The 22607-nt window shown below is 39.6% G+C and overlaps 1 protein-coding gene across 2 annotated transcripts; it reads left to right on the top strand.

The window, feature by feature from the left end:
• Window positions 1–1085: 1085 nt before the first annotated feature.
• Zwint (ZW10 interacting kinetochore protein) lies at window positions 1086–22027 on the top strand. Of its 2 annotated transcripts, XM_059282237.1 has the most exons (8): window positions 1086–1188; window positions 2631–2721; window positions 2885–3008; window positions 3172–3338; window positions 3456–3512; window positions 3679–3818; window positions 3899–4015; window positions 21684–22027. In XM_059282237.1, the coding sequence occupies exons 1-7, from the start codon at window positions 1151–1153 to the stop codon at window positions 4011–4013; spliced, it is 732 nt and encodes a 243-aa protein (XP_059138220.1). In that variant the 5' UTR covers window positions 1086–1150; the 3' UTR covers window positions 4014–4015; window positions 21684–22027. The 2 variants fall into 2 exon arrangements, with proteins under 2 accessions (XP_059138220.1, XP_059138221.1); XM_059282238.1 differs by lacking the exon at window positions 21684–22027 and having other exon boundaries at window positions 3899–4016.
• Window positions 22028–22607: the final 580 nt, after the last annotated feature.

The raw sequence follows: 22607 nt of genomic DNA, 5'->3' as shown, positions 1-22607 counted from the left end.
TTTGTGAAAATGTGAAGGCCTAGACTTAACTTTACAGGCTCAGGAATATGCCTTGATAACTCAAATGGATACAGAGCAGTATCCTCCTGCAGACATCCTGTCTGCTGTTTATACAGGAGAGGAAAGCTTAACAGTATCCTGCCTGTGGTTTATGGCCCTGGGAGATCTCTAGATAAATCCTGCTGAGCAGTCCAGATAATCCTGTTCAGTGGGTTGTGGTTTCCCATCAAAAGTCTAGACCAATAGTTTCAAAAAATCACCTTGCCCCTTCTACCCAATCCCAAATTGCCAATTCCCAGCTTGTGGTTTATTCCTGATAAAAACCCCTCTACACCTGGGCTCATGGCCGTGGCCACATTTCCTTCCATCTACCTTGAGGCAGCCCAGGTTGAACATGAATAAAAGGACCCTTATGTGCTTGCATCGGAAACCGGCTCCTTGGTGGTCTCTGGGAGTTTCGTAAAACAAAAAAATGGTGGCCGATACCGATTTCGCTTAATCTCCAATCACCTTTAACAACCCTTTAGGGATTTTCCCTTGATGTTGCTCAGGACTCAACTGAATATTTCAGAAACCTGAACCTCTAGGAGCAGTTTTCTCTGCCTCCCTCTGGTACTCTGTCGACCCCCTCAGTTTCAGCTGGATCTTCTCAACACAGGAGACCCAGCTGCTTCTGCTGGGGTCTGTGAGAACGTCTGTAAAAGCACAATGTTTTGCTCGCTTAGGATTTATTTATAAGATCAATATTTTCAGCGTCCTGGAGGATAGCCCCACCTCCTTTCTTTGGCAGCAGTAAATTTAAAAAAAAAAAGCGTGAAGAGTGAAAACGTAAAAATAACGTAAAAAAAAAAAAACCAACAACAACAACAAAAAAACCCTTTTCTCAGTCAGCTGCAATTACCAGAATAAGAGGTCTCTCGCTCTTTTGGCCTTTAGGGCCAGGACTCCCTACCGCGCAGGCGCAGAGCCTCCCGCCCGCCCACACGCTCCAGCTACATCTGCGCGTGCGTCGAGGGCGGGTCCGGAGTCGGCACTTGGCCAATGAAAACAAGGTGATGGTCCTTAGGTTCCCGCCCACCAACGCAGCAGCCAATCGCTTGCCTGGGCGCGCAGTTCCGGGAGAATCCAAAGGCGCCATCGCTGAGGAGCCATGGAGGCTGCAGAGAACGGAGCTGATGCTGCTCAGGAGTGAGTGTGGGCGGCGGGCGGCTGGGGCGCTCGGCGGCCCTGCCCGGCGGCTGCGCCCGGTGGCTTAGGAGGGTCGGTGTCACCCTAGTTTAGGAGGGCGACCTCTGAGAGACGGTTTCGCTCTTAATTTAGGAGTTCAGGCCCTGAGGGGCGGTGTCCGTAATTCAGGAATGCAACTTCTGGGGGGACTGACTCCTCTGTTTCAGGAGAGATACCTCTGGGTGGCTGTCCTAGGTCACCTTATGTCAGGGGCTGCCTTTGAGGGACTGCCCCTTGCCCCTCCAGGGCCCCTGTGGTGCATTCTAGAAGAATCAGTTCCATTACAGTTTGTCCTAACCAACCCTTTGGCATTCTAGGAGACTTGTTTAATTTCTGTCACAACCCTTTTCGTTGGTGTGTTTTGTACTTATATCTGTCCCCTAGTGGATGGTTCCAGCCAGTAAGGAAAGGTTGGGCAATGCATCTAGTCTCCTCAGTGTCCCCTCATCATGTGTTTTGAGAGGAGCCCTTGCTAGGATGACTCCTAAGGCTCACCTCAGTTTTGTCTTTTATCTGTTTCTATGTATGTGTCCCTGGCTACTTTCAGACTGACTCAGGTAGCTTTTATCCAGTGAGACACTCTCCCTATTTAAAAATTTAGCCACTTTAGCACCCTCCTTATCCACCAGTGTTCCTGATGGCTTTCCTCATGACACTTGGTTACCATTGCATGTTCTCCAGGCACAGCGTAGTTCTTCTGATCCCAGTCTGGAGCCCCTTCCGGTCCTTGTGTAGACTTTGGCCAAGTTGGGACCCTGAGCGTTGGCACGGCCCCCTGTTGCAGTATATTATTTTAACTGGGCAAAGATGTGTTACATTTGTTTATGCTGTGGAATATTTCTTTAACTGTGTAAAGGTGGGTTACATTTGTTTCCTGCTGCTTTTGTGAACGATGTAAAGGTGTGGTTCATGTCTTTAATGATGAAAAGACGTGTTGCTGTTTCACCTTGCTTGCTTAAGGCACCTGGTTGGCTTAACAAAGAGCTGAATGACCAATAGCTAGGCAGTGAAGAGACATGTGGGGCTGGTGGACAGAGAGAATAAATAGGAGAACTCTAGAGAACAGAAGAAGAGAGGAGAGAGTGAGGGAGAAAAAGAGGGAGATGGCCAGGGCCAACCAGCAAACACAGAGTAAGAAAGAAAGAATGAAGGCAAAAAGCCCCAAGGCAAAATGTAGGTGAAGAGAAACACATTAATTTAAACTAGAGAAAAAAAAAGCTAAGCAGAAATGAGTATAAGCTAAGGCCGGGCATTCATAACTAATAATAAGTTTCTGTGTCATGATTTGGGAGCTGGTTGGTGACCCAAAAGAAATCCTGGGACAGTCCCTGACATATATGCATGTGTATGTGTCCTTTAGAGGTAGTGTGCTATGCTATCATGGCCCCACTTGTTTTCTACAGGGTCCTGGCTGAGGTAGCAGTCGTTCTAGAACCTGTAGGCTTGCAGGAAGAAGCAGAGCTGCCGGCTCGGATCCTGGAGGAGTTTGTGAAGGTATGTACAAGATTCGACCCATCTTTTCAGAGGGTAAGGGCTGGTCTTAGGATTGCCTATTGAGATTTCAGGCAGCAGTGTGGAGGAACAAAATGGAAGATGATCTTGGCGTAGAGTGCTCGAAGGTAAGGAGAGTCCCTGCTTCTGTCCCCACTCTGACTAGAACTCTCGGAAGAAGGACAAGCTGCTTTGTAGCCAGCTGCAGGTAGTGGACTGCCTACAGAATTTTCTGGCTCAGGAGGATACTGCCCAGAGCTCAGACGCTTTGATCTCTGAAGACATGAGTCGTGAGTAGGCTTGGATTTGTGGTAGGGTCTGGTCTGAATGGTTGAAGAGGGAGATGTGAGTGATGTCTGTGTCTAGCTAATGGGAAGACTGTGGCCAAGTGCTTTGGAAAGCTTGCTGCAGGCCAACCTCACTCATGCTCTCCTTCTTTGTGGCCCATCTCAGGACGCCAGGCAGCGGAAGCTAAAGAGCGATGGAAGGAACTGAAGGCCACGTACCAGGGCCATGTGGAAGCCATAAAATGTGCCCTGACCCAGGCCTTACCCCAGGTAGAAGAGGTCCAAAGGAAGTACACAGAGCTCCAGGAGGCATGCGAGCAACTTGAGACTAAGGTACACCTAGAAGACTTGAGGGAATGAAGGGCAGGAGGAGGGGAGGGGTAAGCTGGGTTGCACTTTAGGCACCGTCTCCACAATCAAACCTCCGAAGTCAACCTTTTCTCCCCGCAGAAGCAAGTCATCGAGGAGAAACTGCAGACAGCTCAGAAGCAGTGGCTGCTGCACCAGGTGGGCTCTTGCTCTTCTCTAGGCTCTTTTCTGCCTCAGAATGGTGAGGTACCTCTTTCTGTCAGTGAGGGTGAGCCCTGAGCTCTGTCCAAGCAGGGGAGATTGGAGGTGTGACTCCAAGGGAGCAGCATCCCATGAGTCATGTCTGCACCCTCACCCCCATCAGAAACGTCTCCAGGGTCTGGTGAAGATTGCTGCAGAGGTAAAAGAACATCAGGCGAGAGCTCAGCAGAAGCTTGACCGGTCAAATCAGGAACTGGAAACCTTGAATCAGCAAGCAGGAGAGGAGCAGGATAAGCTGCAGAGGTGAGGCTGGAATCCTGGGTGGGAGACTCAGACAGTCTGCCTGATACTGTTGTCACTGCACACAAACTTTGTCCTTTTAGGACCCAGACCTACCTCCAGCTACTTTGCACCCTGCGGAATAAGCTGCTGGTACTCGAAGCCAAGGCTGAGGACGGGGACATCACAGGAAATGCCCTTCCACCTGAATCTCTCTAAAGGTAAGCCCCATCAGCTGACCAAAGAGCACAGCAGAACAGGGAACCCGTGGAGGGGCAGTAGTGTGTCCTTCCAACTGAATTAAGAGTTGATTCGGCAGATGCAAAGAGGAGCTGGGGACTTGATCTGACTCATTGTCCAGATTATATATCAAGGCCAAAGGCCCACACCCTCAAGTGATGACGTTCTGGGTGATGGTAGAAGTATGCATGACTCAGAATTTGGTGTCCTTTAATTTGCAAAGTTGAAAGGGAATCCTCTCCATCTGAACTTTAGATCTGAGGGAACAGGAAGTGGGAGGGTAGGAAGAACATGATTGTAAGAATTTCTGTTGTGTTTAGGAAAACATAATGCTCCTAAGTGCATTTTTAATGTTTTTAGAGAATGCCATTCGTAGTAATTGCTATTTTTTGATTAGACTGGAAAAATAGTTATACCCTCAATGTGGTCTTTGTTTAATGTTTCCTAGGGGTTTGGAATTATTTCTTTTAGAATTGTGTGGTGTTTCCTTTGGATTGTGTGTGTTAATTTTTTCCACTTACAGTTTTAATGTGTTTGTTTTTTTGAGGTCTGAAAAATCGTGTTTAAGTTTTCAACTATGATTGTTAATTTACTTATTTTTCTTCATAGTTCTGTTGTGCTTGATGGTATTTTCATCGTTTACCTAGGCTCTTCTGTACCAGTCCTTTACCATTATGTACTTGCCCTCTTTATCTCTACACAAATACCTTTGGACTTATAGTGCAGCATTTTTAAAATTAATGTAACCTTGCCAATTCTCTTTGCCTACCTTTTATCTGGCTTACCTTTGTCTGGATTTCAATTTTGAATTTCAACCTTTTTTTTTTGTTTGTTTGTTTGTTTTTTTCGAGACAGGGTTTCTCTGTGTAGCTTTGTAGCCTATCCTGGAACTCACTTTGTAGACCAGGCTGGCCTTGAACTCACAGAGATCCTCCTACCTCTGCCTCCCAAGTGCTGGGATTAAAGGCGTGCGCCACCACCGCCTGACAGAGTTTCAACCTTTTTTAATCCTATCATTTGTTACTTGTATGCAACATTTTTAGGGCTTCTTTGAAAAATTGGTTTCAGTCGTACTTTAAGATTTCATAATGCTCAGTTTATAATTACTGTAATTTTTATTATTTTAATTTTCTTTGTGCCTTAGTTTTAATGTATTGTCTTGTTGTATCTCTTTTGTCCTTTTTATTGCTTAGAAGCTCTGTAAGTTCAGCTATCATTAGCCTAAAGTTAATGTGTAAGGAATATTGATCCTTTTCTTAAACACAGAAAGATGCCCAGAAGGCATTACTATTGACCTATCATCCCACTTTTAACCAATAAAATACAATTGTTCATCATACTACTTCTAGCCTGTTTGTATTTTCACATATTAAAATTTTAGTCATTCAGTGCAATATTCACATCTACATATGAATTTACCATTTACTTTACCTTGATTTTACATTTTATTGCTTTCTTATAGAGTAACTTCATCATAAAGAAATGTCTAATAATTTCCTTTAGAGTTGGTCTTAGTTAACTTTTCTATTGCTGTCAAGAGACACTGCCCAAAGCAATTTAAGGAAAGCATTTAACCTAGGGCTTCCTTATGGTTTCAGACCGTGAGTCCATGACTATCGTGGCAAGGAGCATAACAACAAGCAGGCATGGCTCAGGAGCTGGCAGCCGAGAGCTTACATCTAGTCCATAAGCAGCAGGCAGAGAGGAGAGACTGGGACTTCTGGTTTGGGCTTTTAAAACCTCACAGCCTCACAACCTCACTCCAGTGACCCATCTCCAAAAGACCACACCTCCTAATCCTTCTCAAATAGTTCTACCAACTAGGGACCAAACATTCAAATATATGAGCCTATGGGGCCCATTCTCATTCAAACCACCACAGAGTACAAAGACTGTATAGTTTGAATAATTTTGTTTCCTCCTCAAAGTATTCCCTCATACTTTTCTGACTCTCATTGTTTCCTATGAGAAATCAACTGCAAATTTCAAAGCTCTTTCTAGGGTATGCTTTTCTTCTTTTTTTTTTTAAACTTTATCAAGGTAAAAATAGAAAAACAATATATAGTATAAAGGTATACAACATGTTTTGATATAGGTATATGCTGTGAAATGATGAAATCAAAGCCAGTAGTAGTTATTACTTCACACTTTTTTGCATTGAGACTACCCAAGATTCACTGTCTCAGCAATTTTTAGCGTACAATAAATCAACTGGTTACTGTGTTATACCCAGATTGCCAGAACTCATTTATGGGTTCTTACTTAGCTCACTGTCTGCTCGCAGAATCTAGTGTTTTCTACTTTGTCATTTTATTATGTTGTGAATAGTTTGGGATTTACTTTTACTTGCCATTAATTGAGCAAGTACCAGCCTTTCAACAATTCTAGACTATTCGCAGCCTAGTCTCTTAGGAATAGACCTCGTTGTGTTAGTCTAAAGGAGCATTTAATATTTTTTAAATGTCATTGTAGTTGTATGTTGGTATCCATTATTCAGTCATCATGAATTTTTAATTTTCATTTCAAGATGTTATATATAAAGCCCAGTATACTTTTAGTTGTTTATTTTTCTGTGTTAAGAATGATGCCCACAGAAATCTTGTCATCACTCTTGGCTAGGTTACTAGTTTACAACCCTGGTACACTGCCAATATTGCATGCTGCCATTTGTTTATGTTTGAGTAATCTCACTGTGAGCTCTCCTCTTCTTGACCTTTGTCTTTGGCAACACTTTGTGCCTCATGCACAGCTGAAACGATTCTGCCAGCGGCTAATGGGTACCACCAGTGTAACTTGTACAAATTTTAAAGTACATATTTGTGCTATTCTTTATATCTGCATATATCTGCATGCTACCTAGTTTACGTTCTTGCTGTCTGGATGTTATTTCTCTTTCTCATTAGTATTTCCCAAGGGGCTTTTATTTCTTTTGTTTGTCTTTGCAAACTCTAGCTGAGGGTACAGATAATGGTAGAACACTTGCTTAGTATATACAAAGCTCTACAATTAATCCATAGCTCCACAAATCAAGGAGAGTGATGGGACATTTCAATCTTTGGCCTTTTTACAGCGTTTTTTCTTCTTTTAACTCACTCTTTTTTTAAATTATTTGTTATTTCCTTTCTTGCGACATATATTTTTAATATTTGTATAATTTAGATAATTGGTAGATTAAAAAAAATGCCCTTTCTTCCCTGTGTAGGGTTATATATTTTATGAGGCATTATTATTTTATAATTTTGTTCTTTCTAACTTAGTTACCTAAAAGCATACTAAATTATCAGTCATAACATTAGAAATTCCTGCTAACTTTGAAAATGGAAAATCTCGTTTCATATACTGTTAGTCCTCTCCCATTTTCTGGCCTTTCAGAGGTGTGTTGCATGAATCCTAATTGGTCTTATAATAAAAACCTGAAGGCAGGTAATGGGAGAAATGCTGTAAGATCAGAGGAAACAAACCACAGCTACTTCTCACCTGGCCAACTCCTCAGCTGAAAAGGGAAGAAGATCCTGTCTCCGAGAATCCTCAGACTGAATGTCCCTGAGTCCTGCAGGGTGCTGAACTCTTGTCTCCTCCCACCTTATATTCCTTTCTCTGCCCAGCCATGTCACTTCCTGTCTCAACCTTCCTAGTGCTGGGATTAAAGGTGTGTGCCACCACTGCCTGGCTTTGTTTTTCTTTTAGACTGGATTAATCTCCTGTAGTCCAGTCACTGCCTCCCACATGCTAGGATTAAAGGTGTGTGCCACCACTGCCTGGCCTCTGTGTTTAATCTAGTGGCAGGCTCTGTCCTCTGATCTTCAGGCAAATTTTATTTGTTAGACTACAAACAAAATATCACCACAAAGATGAGTACATTTCATCCCTATCTTACAGAATCTATGTAACTTGCATTAAAATGTCTTCTTCGTGTGTGTTTTATGCATAAGTTATGAAATACTAGTGGAGTGTGAAATTGAATACATTGATTTAATCATGATTCCTGGCCCAGTCTTTGAGTGACCCATTTGATACTTAGATTGTTGGGTTCCGAAAAACTCACTGTTCGGATTCCTAGTCTATTAACTGACAAACATGCTTCACTGACACACTTGGCACTAGAATCAGCATCCCTTAGGATTTTTGAAGCCTTTTTCAAATGTCTTTTGAAGAAACATAAATTATCCTACTTTAGTTTAATTAAGAACAAAGTTCTAAAAAAGTTTTTTTCTTTGTGATACATCATCTCTTGCTTTGTAGGCCAGAATGGCCTTAAATTCCTAGTCTCCTGCATCAGCCTTCTCATGGCTGAGATTATACCTGTTTACCAACACATCTTGCTAAAAGACCTCTTCATGGAATCTATAATATGTAAAGATTGGTACCATATTTTTATACATCTGTCAAATTATGACAGAATTTAACTAGTCCAAAAGGTTTTCATACTAAATTTTTTATCATTGTGTATCTCAGCCATAGTTTTATGTTCTACATGTATGTGGAAAGAAAATAGTATCTTTGAGGCAGAGCCTGGTCTTGATCCTGGATTAACTGGATCAGATACTGTAGTATTTTTTTTTTTTTTGGTTTTTCGAGACAGGGTTTTTCTGTGTAGCTTTGTGCCTTTCCTGGAACTCACTTGGTAGCCCAGGCTGGCCTCGAACTCACAGAGATCTGCCTGGCTCTGCCTCCTGAGTGCTGGGATTAAAGGCATGCGCCACCACCGCCTGGCTCAGATACTGTAGTATTAAATGGGTAATTTAAAAACAGTCTATTTAACAAAGCATAGTATCATATCTTACTGTTTGTGTTAAGAACTCCAAAATTGTTAGAAATAGATAGGCTGTTTCTAATTTGAAAATCTCTATTCATAACAATAGCTGCATTGCCTATTTCAACATGTCATGTACAATCTGAGAGGAAATAAGAGTAAAAAGAAACACTAAGCTCATTGTATGAGTTCAACCACAGAGACACATAATGTACATGTACATGTGTGGCATATGTCCATGCACACATGCACATGCATTGGGCAGGGAACCAGATAAGATGGAGCAAGGGTGTGACAACTTTATAGTAGGTTTCCTTTTTCAGATTTCTTCTCCATACTCCTATGTACAAGACCCTACATACTTTTGTCATCAAAAATTAATATATACTTTGATTTACGGTGTATTCATACTTGAAGAGTATGGCAAATATTCATTGTATACTATTAAGGGAAGACTAGCTAGAGAGCTGGGGCGTTTTAGCTCAATTTCAAGCATGTAATTACCTGGAGGCAAATATAAAATATTTATTGAAGGTGTTGTGTGCTGAACATAAGTCCTGAGCATTGAAGGCAGTGGTCCTGTACTCTCCAAGCTTAAATTTAGAAATGGAAGAGAAAAATGAATTCTATCAAAAAATGATAATACCTTCTACCATTTAAGGCTAAGAAACAGAACGTTTTGGCCACATCAAGGATGATTACATTTATCAGGCTGAAGAAACATTAAGAATGGAATCAGGAATACTAGGAGCCAAGCAGAGCTTGGAGCAGAGGTTATAATATGGTAGAGGAAGTAGTGAGTCTCTATGAGCTTTTACCATCGTGGTTGCATAGTCAGAGCCTTCATCCAGAATATAGAAAACCTAGTGAAGTTTCTTACTTTGGGAAAATATCTTCAATTACATTTTAATTCAGGGAAATCATCAGTGTTTCAGTTCTTGGCAGAATGGGCATCAGAAAAAAAAAGTGCTTCCATTCCTATTGCTTTTGGGGACTATAGAATGACAGTAGCTGCAAAGCTGAAATCCGCTTCAGGCAATTAGATACTACCTGAGAGCAACATTGGAGTGGCATCCGGATGGAGCCTCTTATTTTGGAATGCAGCTACGTTGAAAAGCCTACTTTAAAAGAATACAGTGTAGCTGTGAGCTACAGCATATTATCAGGGATAATGAGTAAGGTAGTTGAATGACACTTGTATTCCTAGGTGGTGTTAGTTACCAATTAAAAAGCAAAAAGATACCTCTGGAAAATAGAGAACTACCTACTTTTGCAGTTCATACTTCATGGTAGTAGTCACTAAGGGCTCATGAATGTTGGAAAGCATTTTTAGCAATGCAAAATTACTCATTATGTCTAATAATAATCTACCTATCAAGGATATAGGAATTAATTGAATATATGAAAGGAAAAGAACTGCCATCTGTATATAAGCATTTAAGTAAGAGCTATGCTTATAATAATATTATAAATAATAATTTTAGACAATGGGTGTGGTTTGTCAGTCTTACAACTTTAATACTTAGATTCAACAATATTCGTAGGTTCCTTAAATTTAAAGCAAAGAGGAAATTTCAAGTTCTGCTGTCATCTTTGGTACTAGAAATAAGCTTTTTTAAATTTATTTTGAGAAATTAAAAATTTTATCCAGTGGCATCAAGGAGATGGCTCAGTTGGTAATGTGCCCGCTGTGTGAGCCTGAGGAGCAGAGTTCAATCCCTTGCATCTGTTTCAAACATACTGGACATGGTGACAGAAGTTGCTTGTAAGCCCAGTATTGTAGAGGTGAAGACAGCTGTATCCCTGGGGCTCTGAATTAGCAAGCTATAGATTCAGTGAGAAACTCTTATCTCCCCCAATCAAGGTGGACATCAGCTGAGGAGGGATGACACCAAAGGCTGTCCTTTGAAATCCACACACATGCACACATAAGTGCATGCACACGGACACACAAACACACATCCACATGCATACAAGTTACCTAAGGGAATACTTGATACCATTATGGGAGTTTTTATTACCTTTATCTCTTTTTCACAGTCCCAGAGATCTTTAGTAACTATTTCCCCACCTCAGTTAAGCCCCCTTGGCATGCTGGGTGGTGACTGAAACAGTAAGAGTTACTAGAAACATGTGTCACAGCAAGAAAAGGGAAGGGTAGTAAATAGGTCATTTACTAAGCATCACTGCCAGTGTTTTGTTGCTGTGGTGCCTGAGATAAACAAGTTGAAGGCACCCAAATCTGGGCTCATGATTTCAGACTGCAGTCAGTTGTTCCCATGCTTCTGGGGATGTAAAAGATCTCTGGGCCTGCTGATGCTGTGTGGGTATCATTGCAGAAGGGTGTGATGGAAGAGAGTGCCTTACCTCATAGCAACCAGGAGAGGGAGGGTGCATATATGCCTATGTGTTCATGCTCGTAATTGCTAACACAGCTATACTCTTTAAGGCATACTTCCAGTAATCCAATTCCTCCAACTAGGACCCACCTCCTTGTCCATTCAGCTAGATTGATTCCCTTGGTGAAAGTAAAGCCATCATGATCCAATCACCTCTCCACTACCAGTCAGGTCCTAGGTCTTCAGCACATGAGCCATTCTGTGGTCTATTTCATATCTAATGCAGAAACTATAGATTGTGTATCTTTTGAGGAAAGTTAAACAGATTTAATATGTTAAAGCATAACTTGTTTTGCATCTAATTAAATTATTTAAATTAAACATTTCTTTGGAAATTGAGCTCCCCAAAAGTAGAATATGATTTAAGATAAATATTTGTCTCAAATTACTCTTCCATAAAATACAAATGTGTTTAACATGTTTTTGTATTTAATATTACTTTGTAAATTTAGTTATGAAGCTAGTACATTTTGTTTTCTCTAGGTGTCTAGTCTAATAAAGAAGAATTTTGTATGTGTATAAAATTACATATGGGTTTATACATATGCAGTATATGTGTGAACTGTCAGGCATCTGCCTTCTAAATTTATCCTGCTATGAGCCGACGGTGATGGCACACGCCTTTAATCCCAGCACTCAGGAGGCAGAGCCAGGCAAATCTCTGAGTTCGAGGCCAGCCTGGTCTACGGAGTCTACGGAGATCCAGGACAGGCACCAAAGCTACACAGAGAAACCCTGTCTTGAAAAACAAAACAAAAAAAACCAAAACAACAACAAAAAAAATTATTCTGCTTTATTCTTTCAAGACTCATTTCAGTCATGAAGACACCTGGAGACTATAGGAATCTTGTCTAATTTCGCTGCAGTTTTGATTACTACCAAGTTTACTATATTTCTTTTTTACTGGGTTTTCTATTCATTTGTTTACAAAGAAGCTAAATGACTACTTGGTTTAATTTTTAATTTTGTGTCAGGAGCTGTGTTTACATTCAATGCTATGGTGTATTTCAAGAGATGTTTGCTTCTTGGAAGTTTTTCTCAATTTACCATCATTGAAATTTTGTGAGACTATGTATTTTATTCAGTCAGTTGAAATATATATAATGGTTCCCACATGGCTGATGGATAGTATAAAAAAAGCGTTAAATATGATGCATTTTCTTCAGATATTGCTGTCTTCACAGCATATGCTTTGCAGGAAATGTGGATAAAGTGTCTTCATTCTTATGGCAAATCCTCCAAAGCTTTCCATAATGTTTCATGATTCATGATCCTCAGTTCCTTCATTGGTAATTTCTCTGCCCTCTTAATACATTCTGTATTAACAGATTCCCTATTGGATTGGCTGAAGTCTTTCTTGGTTTACTTTTCTGGGTGTCCTGAATAAGAAACCAAACCTAGATCTCTCTCGGCTGCTTGCTTTCTTAGTGATGTTAATGGATAGCCTGAATATGGAGACACTGACAAGACTTGCTAATTATTTAATGTATGTTTTCCTGGCTATATCTGGCATGAAAATCATTCTTTGAAGGTAACCAGAGGCTCTGTGAACATTGCATTTTCCACAATGGAATGAATGGCTCTTGAAAAACTTCACAGTTCATGAACTAAGACAGTGAAGAGGTGAGGTAACCTTGAATATAATTATGGAAAACAATTCCAGTACACTTGAATACAACGATATTTGTCTATGGTAAAATTTTATAGTTTAGGTTAAAGGTTGCTACAGTACTATATTGTGTGCTTATTTTCTCGTTTTGATCCCATGGTGGAACTTGTTCTGTATACAGGGAGTTATCTCTCATGGCCAGTCTCAGCTCCTGTCCCTGTATGGAGAGGGACCTTAGTAGTCCAGTAGTCAGTCCAGTCTTTTTCCTAATGACACAAGTGAACTATTGATTAACGGACACTTTCCATAGGAAGTGACTTTGTTCTATTAAATATGCTATTATCGATGTAAAATACATATTCCTAGGAAATATGTGAGGGCTTGTCTAACTCCCTGGAAATTAAGTAGATCAAGAAAATATCTTAGAAATGGTGAGGGGTGAAATCTTTGTAGAGATAATGTCTTATCAAGGAAGCATTAAAGTATATTTTAAGCACAGTAAACATTTGGATTCCAAAATCCAAAAGAGATGGCATAAATATTTTGATGAACAGTAAGAAGTGTGGCTGGAGAGGCTAGAATAGATGGGATTGTGCAGCTAGGAGAGAACATTGCTTGACTCAAAGCAGTTGTTGGACAGTGTGGCAAAGGACATCCTGAAGAATTTGAAGATTAGAGGTTAAAAACAAATAGATGTTAAAACTTCAAGCTCTTGTCTGTCTTTTTAATATTAATGTGTTTATTTTATTATCTTTAAAATGAAAACAACATCTTTTGAAATCCTCCTGTTTTTGAGCAAAGATAATATTATGGTTATCACATAACTTTTGGCTTCCAGATATTGAATACTTAAGTATTACTGTTATTGTTTATAGACCTAGTAACTATCCATCAGATGCTTAAGGTGAAGAGAATTCCAGCAATTGTTGTAACATTCAAATTTAAGGGCAAGTGTATTCAAGTTTCTTTGTACAGGTCATACATAGTTAACATACATTTATATTTTTGTCTCCTTAATGATCAAAATATACTATGTTGAAGGCTTTGGTTCTTAAGATTCAGTTCAGGAGAATTGATGAAAGTTCTTTAAGCAAGGTTGACTGTACAGATTTGTCATACCTGCTTCCTAGTTTAGGCCTTGAAAACATTAAACATGTCTGGTGACTGTAATGCTGTGAGCTTAGGACCCAGGAATGGTATGCCATTTAACAGCATCAACTTCTTAACAGTGTCATCTCACTAAGTAGCTTTTACAAATACCATTGAAACACTGACCAGAAATTTTTATCTTGGATTTCTTGAGACAGAGCTCTGTTTTGTAGTTCAGATCTGTGTCAAACTCATAACCCACCTGCTTCCACTCACTTGATGGGATTATAGGCCACAACACCCAACTGGAGTGAGGAGGGGACAGTCCAGAAGTGGAGCCTAGGTTCTCCAGTCTTGCAAGAAATAGCACTAGCAAGGACAGTTGTGCTGGACTGTCTAGGAAAGGGAAGAGGCAGGTTTGTACATTATATGCTATCTCCAGAAGAGTTCTGTCACATACAAACATTCTGATATCTCCAACCAAACATTTTGGAAAAATCCCATTTACTGTGAGTGCTAATAATTTTTTTTAATATGAGAAGCTACTTCAAGGATTATTCATGTCCAGTTTCAAAATAACAGCATTCAAGTGGATTCTGTGTGCATTCAATTCTATCCTCACAAAAATGATGTGAAACCCTACTGCCAGAACAGTACTCTACTGTTCCTTCAAGTAGCCCTTATGCTAAAACACAAAACCATATGTGCTTTGAAGAGACCATTACTAAACTGCTTGTATCCTTAAATATCTCATAAGTCACAAAATACCACTGTGTTCTCAGATACTGAATACCATATTAAATCAGTTGCCTTATACTTGGGAAGATGTCCTAAGTTTATAAACCCCTCACACACTGGGAATTTTAGAGTACTAATGAATGCTACTTCTACTGATCCCTGACCTGACTTATGCTTTGATTGGTAGGTTTAGGTTTTGTTAAAGTTGTAAAGGAGGGAAAGAGTTGACGTACTACTTTTGAGTTTGAAATATTCTAGCTTCCTTGAGAAAGCTGTTTACTAGTCTTTGGGGTGAGTCACTTATATGTACATTGATATAAGAATATAAGTGTACATAGTACATATACACAGTGTATATATTTATATACTTATATGTACACTTATATACTTATATGCTATGTACATGTATGTACTCATATCCATGCAGTGTGTGCTCTCCTTTATTTTCATGTCACTTCCTTGGCTGTATCTCCAACTTCTGTGACACCCTCGAAGAGCCTAAAGGGCCATGAGAAAGTGACCTCATGAATTACATGACTAAGTACGCTTTTGTATTCTCCTCTTGGAGATTTAACATTCCAATGGAAAGTTTATTTTTTTATTTTCATTTCTTTTTGTTTTTAATGTGTATGGATATTTTTGCTTGTATATGTGCCTGTGTGCAATGTACATACTATACCCAAGGAAGCTAGAAGGTGTTGAATCTCCTAGAACTGTCGTTACAGAGGACTGTTAGCAGCCATGTGGGTGTTGGGAATTGAGCCTGAGTCCTTTGGAAGAGGAACCAGTGCTCTTAACTGCTGAGCCAGCCATCTTTCTTGCCCCTCAATGCAAAGTGTTTTAATCTTGCAATGATTTCCTTTTGTCTACTTTCCAATTTTCAAACCACAAGGGTTTCCAAAATACTTTTAATACTTGCTTTTTTGATTGTTCTTAAAGATTTATGATTTATTTTTATTTTATGTGTATGAGTGTTTGCTTGCATGTATGTATGTACTCTTCTGTGTTCTCCTGGCACATGAGAAATCCAGAAGAGATCATTGAGTCTTTTGGTCCTGGAGTTAGAGATACTTGCGAGCCCCCAAATGGGTGCTGAGAACTGACCAAGCCTGAGTCTTTTATGAGGCAGCAAATACTCTTGACTGCTGATCCATCTATCTCTCCAGCTCCTTGTTTGCTCTGTGATATTGCTCTGTTTCAGCCCTGTCTGTCATCTCTCTTTCTCTTCCCTGCCTCCCCCTAAACAGAGAAGTATGTCATGTGATGTTTACAGAAAGTTTTCCTTATTTTTGACCCTGAACTAATTGATCTGGAAGATTTTACTTACCTATAAAAATCCCAAGTGTAATGTCTGTGATTAATAATTAAAGATGTTGATTTTTTTACTGTCATTTCCGAATATCTCAAAAGAATTGAGTTGCCATAAAATATCTTAGAAGTGCAAATGCAGGGAAATCTTTTAGTAAGAGATATCTTTACTGCATCTGTTCCTAAATGTATTGTCATTTGGGGTGAGAGTGCGTGTGTGTGTGTGTGTGTGTGTGTGTGTGTGTGTGTGTGTGCGCGCGCGCGCGCATGTAGCCAGCCAACTCCTTAAGACTTGAATTAGGTGCATAGCACAGGTACAGTGATATTTGAAAATAGACAAGGACAAAATATGGTAGAAAGTCAAGTCATTGGTGCCAGAATAGCTTCCAGAAAGGTGGAGGAAATATGAAAGCAATAGCATTGAGATAGTAGAGTGCTTCATGTCTTTGGGGAATGGCTAGAAGGCCGAGAGTGAGAGCAGAATAAGGAAATAAGGAGCATGAAATGATTCCTGAAAAGCTCAGAGCCAGGTCATATTGGGGCTTTATGGACTGTAGTTGTGAGTTTAGGCTTCATTCTGAGTTAAGAAGCTAGCAGGAATTTTGAACAAGACAACTATGTGTATGTAATTTAAAAGAGCTTAAAGCTGCTGTATGAATAAAAAAATGTAAGATGAGGCAAAAGGTAGTAGCTGACTGAATCAGAGTCGTACCTTTAGAGGGAGTGATAAACAGTGAGATGTAGATACATCTAAGAAAAGAGCTAACAGTTGTGCACCTTCTGGATTTCTGCTGAAAAGACAGTGATATTAATATTGTATGGCAAATTGAAAGCCTGCAATGGCCTTGTCTTATTTGACAGATTTTATCTAGTCAGGGTCTTGATGGTCTCTCACTCTTCTTAAGACATTGGTTAGTATATCTAAAGGGAAACTATGATGGAAAATAAAAGCTAACAGCAGGGACCAGCATAGAGTCTCCTAAATAGGATTTTGCTGACCTAGGACAACCTCAGGATGCTGCTCTCAGGCTGCCTTTCTTCCTTTTCTAGAAGTCTGCTTGTCTTGGTTGCCCACAGAGGACTTTGATGGCACTAGTGATACTGCATGTCTTTGCTTGACCTTGGTATTCAAGTTGGCAATGGGAAGATAGTGGGAAATGCAAGCAGACAAACATGTAGATGGGGCTCTGTTGGGGAGAGGCCCTGCTGAACCTCCAGATGGAGGTCATCTCCCCACATCTGCACTCCTCGGTATGGAGGCAGCTACTCTTCCTGATTTGTTAGACTCCTCAAGAGATGTTTGTCCTTGATACTCAGTGATTCTATTGCTTAGAATCAGTTCTGTGATTTAGGTGCAGATAAATAGTTTAAAGGTTATTTTATTAAAAAAACTGTTGTGTGTAAATATCAAAGGTAGTCCTTTGCAGTCACTAAGCACAGGCATAAGCATTTACACCTTCATAGCATTTGATGGCCTATTGTTTCAAGACTTGATCTAATTTAGGACTATTTAATGAAGCATGGTTTTAAATAACCTTGAACATTGAATTCTGCTGTGGAATAATGTTTGTACACTGTAAATATGTATTCTTTCATTGGTTAATAAAGAGCTGACTGGCCTATAGCTGAGCAGGAGAGATGGGCTGGAAAGCTAGACTAGGAGAATTCTGGGAAGAAGAATGGCAGAGTCAGAAGAGTTGCCAGGAGATGCAGAGGGAGCAAGATATGCTGGAGGACAGATAACGCTGGGAGCCACATTGTCAGCACATAGATTAATAGAAATGGGTTAATTTAAGTTGTAAGAGCTAGTTAGTAACAAGCATGAGCTATTGGCTGAGCATTTATAATTAATATTAAGCCTCTCTGTGGTTACTTAGTGGACAGAAACAACCTATGGAGTTCAATTTAAAAAAAAAAAACTTTTTGAATGTATGTGTTTGTGCATGCATCTGTCTTTCTGTGAGTCTGTGCACATGAATTGCAGGTATCTGCAGAGGCTGGAAGAATGTGCTCTTCTTGGATCTAGAGTTTAAGGACATTAGTGAGCCACCTGACTTCAGTGCTGGGAATGAAACTCTGGTCCTCAACAAAAGCACCTAGAACTTTCAACTACTGAGTCATCTCTCCAGGTCTTGAATCCCATCTTTAACATAGCACATGTTCTTGAAATTTTGTTGTTACTGGCTTTGGCACAAACAGCCTCCTTGATCAAGGTTCTGAAAAATAGTTCTATATCTCATGTATCCCTTCCACCGTGTGTGTGTGTATAATATATAATTTATATTTATATAATTTATATATAAAAACATGCAGATATAATATATAAATGATGTAAATAATTTTATCAGAATTATAAGACTAGTTCAAGGTTTGTTTCAGTATCAAAACTTCTTTCTGGGACATGACTGGAAGAAATCACACCTGTCCTAAGTCATCCTGGAGTGAATGTGTGAGATGGTGCATGTATGTAGAGGGAGAATGTGAAGGGCACATAAGCATCAACAATATTGGATAGGATATTTTTGAGTCCATATTTTGTTAACCTACTCTCAGAAGTGAAAAGAATAATTGCAGAAATATAATTTCCCCAAACTCTTATGAAAAGCATTTGTATCCTGGCTGTGATTCCTAAGTTTTGATACAAACATCCCAGAGTCTGCGTTCTCTAAGTATGTTTACAGAAGAAGCACTGTGCTAGAGTTTCTTAATCTTCTAAGCATCATATTTACTGTTTACTCACTTGTTGAGTTGCTGTGCAGCATCATGGTGTCCTGTCATGGATAACTCAAGTGAGACTTTCAGTTGTACAACTAATAATAATAATACATTTTTTTTTCTTTATTTGAAATTAGACTTTTGGGTAAATTAATGGCAAAAATAACATTCTTACAAATAAGGCAAATGACTAGTCCTTTGGCAAAAGGGACTTGGAAATGCTGACACAGATGCTGGAAGACATGGGGGTTAAGGTCATGGTGAGCTTGTGCAGTAAACATACATGAATGCTCATGTGTAAGCTGCCCGGTGGCTTCCTGTTCCTTTCTCTCCTAAGACACTGATCCATAAAGTAGCATGAACCTCTGCTGTGTGCTGTTTTGATCTTAACACAAGTTACAGTGAAAATCTTTAGTGTTACTGATATGTATAGTAGCTTTCTCTGATACCCATTTCTATGAAATATTATACTAATACATTACATTCATTTTTATCTACTAATAAGTCAAAATTTAAGGTAGTTTATATTAAAGCTAGCTGAACTGGCACTCAGTTATTGAGCAATCTTTTCAAAAAGACTAGATGAGTAATGACGCCGGAATTTAGATGCAAAATTCTGACTTCAGCTTCCTGTGTCAACTGACTCTAGGGAAAGAGAACACTATTGTAAAGCTGAATATTTGGCAGTTACATTTAGTAAGCTGGCTAAGAGTAATACAATGACTTCCCCAAAGGTCTCATTGTGTCTTCTTTTGGGAAGTGTATTTTTTTCCTCTTCTCACATTAACTTTACCACTCATTATTTGTGTTAGGAAAAACAAGTGTCTACTCTTGAGCGGGCCTTGAATTCTGATTTTGAAAATAATAGATGTGATGGTGTATACTCATAATGTTTATCCTTGGAAGGCTGAGACAGGAGACTCACTGGTAATTTAAGGCTTCACTGAGCTGTGTAGTAAGTACCAGGTTAGCCTGGGATACAGAGTAAGACCGCCTCTCAAAGGTGAGTGTACGTATACACACACACACACACACACACACACACACACCAAAAAAAAAAAAAAAAAAAAAAAAGCTTCTGGGATACCCTTCACAATAACTGCTGGCTCAGAGAGGCTGGCTTGACTGCAGGTCGTTTGCCCTTCTACACTGTATTTATGGATCATCTTGAAAAAAGAAATCAGTGCTGCCAAGCCACTCAGTAATGAAGGGGAAGAAGCTGTAAACCCCCAAATTAAATCCACCCACTTTACAATTGTCCTGCTACTCACTTGGTCAGCCACATCCTGCTGGGGAGAATCGAACTTATTAACAAAAGCCAGGAGTGTGGGATTGCAAGGTCTTACCAACAAGCTATTGGCTCTGTGGTTCTGCATGAGTGAAGGCCACCTCTGCTGATTCATACCAAACTTACCCATTAGCACAGAGTCTAGGGATGTGCTTGCTTGACAGTCACATACAGAATGACAAATAATAGCATATTTTTTTCCCAATAATACCTGCTTTCCCAATTAGCAATTTGTAAAAATGACACAGGTGAAAATAGTTTCTGAAGTGTTACTCAAGTCATGTAAGAAGATATTTTCTCTTCCCTAAACTCATTTTCTTTTAATACTAGAAAGCTTCCTCCAGTGTAAATACTAAGAAGTGGAGTCGAACCTATTAAACTCTTTAAGTATTATTACAATACAGTCATGTAGTCATGGTTTTTAGGCTCTTTTCCAACTTTTGTGTATATGTATAACTTAAAAAAATGAATTCAAATAAACAAACCTTGGCCAAACTAATATTAGAAAATATGCTTTTCCCTTTATTGCCATGTTTTCTGGCCCTGTTTCCTCCTATTTCATCTCCTAATACTAGAAGCTCATTAACCACAACTTTCCAAATGGTAATCATGCATTCCAAAAGGTTCACCTTCAGCATTACACCATTGACACTCTAGCACACATAATGAAGTAAATATAGCAAGAAAAATATTGAGTGAAAATACATCAGGGAAGGAACAATATTCCAGGGGCAAGTGAAGTTCCCATGGGACAGAGTTTGTTACGAAAGTAGATTAAGTAGAGGAAGACAATTCTGCACTAAGGGGGAAAAAAAACCCCACAGAGTGAGGACTGAGCCATGTGAGTTATCTGTCTGACTAGATTCTATAAATGATTCTATGAAAGGGGCTTACTAAATAGGTAATAAATGGACCTTGATGACAGAGCTTATAGGACACTGGATTGGAGCCACTCTGAGAGAAACATGTCAATAAAAAGCTTTGAGTATATAATCTCATTTATATTTATAAGGACCACTGTCTTTATACAGATTAGACCAGGGATGATAGGTTTGAAATAGTTATTTAGAATTTATAAATGTACTTAATAAGGCTGAAAGATGACTAAGATTTAGGCAGGTATTTTTGCCAGAAATGTATTAAATCATGTGATTATGGATAGTTTGAGCATCTGCTTTACCCCATTGATAGGACATTAAATGTTTGAACTATATGTCAGGAGAACTCCAAAGTATCTTTATTCTAAACTGGTAGGATCCACTTCTATGCTGAGATGAAGAATAAACAGGGCTAGACACTGGCTGGGAAACAGAACTTAATGATAGTTAGTTATACTAGGTTTATGGTGCCCACCCATTCAAGGGGCACATTTTTTTTTTCTTTTTTTTTTTTTTTTTTGGTTTTTCGAGACAGGGTTTCTCTGTGTAGCTTTGCGCCTTTCCTGGAACTTACTTGGTAGCCCAAGCTGGCCTCGAACTCACAGAGATCCGCCTGGCTCTGCCTCCCAAGTGCTGGGATTAAAGGCGTGCGCCACCACCACCCGGCTCACAGGGCACATTTAAACCATTGTATTCATGTGTCTGGGGACCATAGATCATACTGGAATTATGTAGCTTTAGTGCTTCAGTGTATGCATCTTATAAGGCTGGAATAGTTAAGAATACAAAAGAAGTATGGCAACATCTGAAGATAGGGTTGACATCACCAGCTCTTTAACATTGTTGTATCACACTTGTTTGTATTTTATAAGGAACAAAGAAAAATACTGGTTTGGCATGGAGCACCGTATCCACGGAGAATCAGAAGTCTCGTGATAATGCTGTGGCTTGAGAAGTGAGATGGTATAATGACGTCTTCAAAAGCTAAGGAGTGTGGATTGAAGGAAATCTAGTTAAGATTGACAGCTGGTTGCAAAGCCTGTTAGCTGATCTTCAGGACATACTGAAATGCAGCAAACCTGAACTGCTGCTGAAGAACTTGCTGAAGAACAAGACTCTGGCCTGGAATGTTGACCCACCCTATGGAGATGGACTTCCTGGGAAACCTTAGGTTGTTGGATACCTTCCTGGGAACAGGAATCAATCTTTCATTAAATCTCTCTCTCTCTCTCTTTTTTTTTTTTTTGTCAGTGCAGTCTACCTTATTCTGCCTGATTTAAAATAAAAAAAAAGATTATGTAAACTATAGTTTTTTTGAAAGTTTTCTCCAGTCCTGCTTGGGCCCCCGCAGTTCTGCAGCCCAATGCAGCCCACTTATAAAATAGTCACTCAGAAGCTCATATTAATTAAAATTGCTCAGCCATTAGCTCAGGCTAACTGTTGACTAGCTCTTACATCTTAAATTAACCCATTTCTATTAATGTATAAGTTGCCACGTGGCTTGTGGCTTACCGGTAACTTTTACATCTCGCTTCCTCTGTGTCTGGTTTGGCAACTCATGACTCAGCCTTCCTGTTCCCAGAATTCTCTTCTTTGCTTGTCCCGCCTATACTTCCTCCCTGGCTACTGGCCAATCAGCATTTTATCACTCAATCAGAGCAACACATTCATAGCATCTGCAGCACTTCCCTTTTTCTTTTTTTCAAAAGGGTAGGTTTTAACTTCAACATAGTAAAATTACATATAACAACAATTATCAAGCAAGAATTACAGTTATAATATCTAGTCTGTAATAT

The sequence above is a fragment of the Peromyscus eremicus genome, chromosome 16_21, assembly GCF_949786415.1.
Source record: "Peromyscus eremicus chromosome 16_21, PerEre_H2_v1, whole genome shotgun sequence".
Classification (NCBI taxonomy): Eukaryota; Metazoa; Chordata; class Mammalia; order Rodentia; family Cricetidae; genus Peromyscus; species Peromyscus eremicus.
This window is presented reverse-complemented; position numbering and strand designations above follow the sequence as displayed.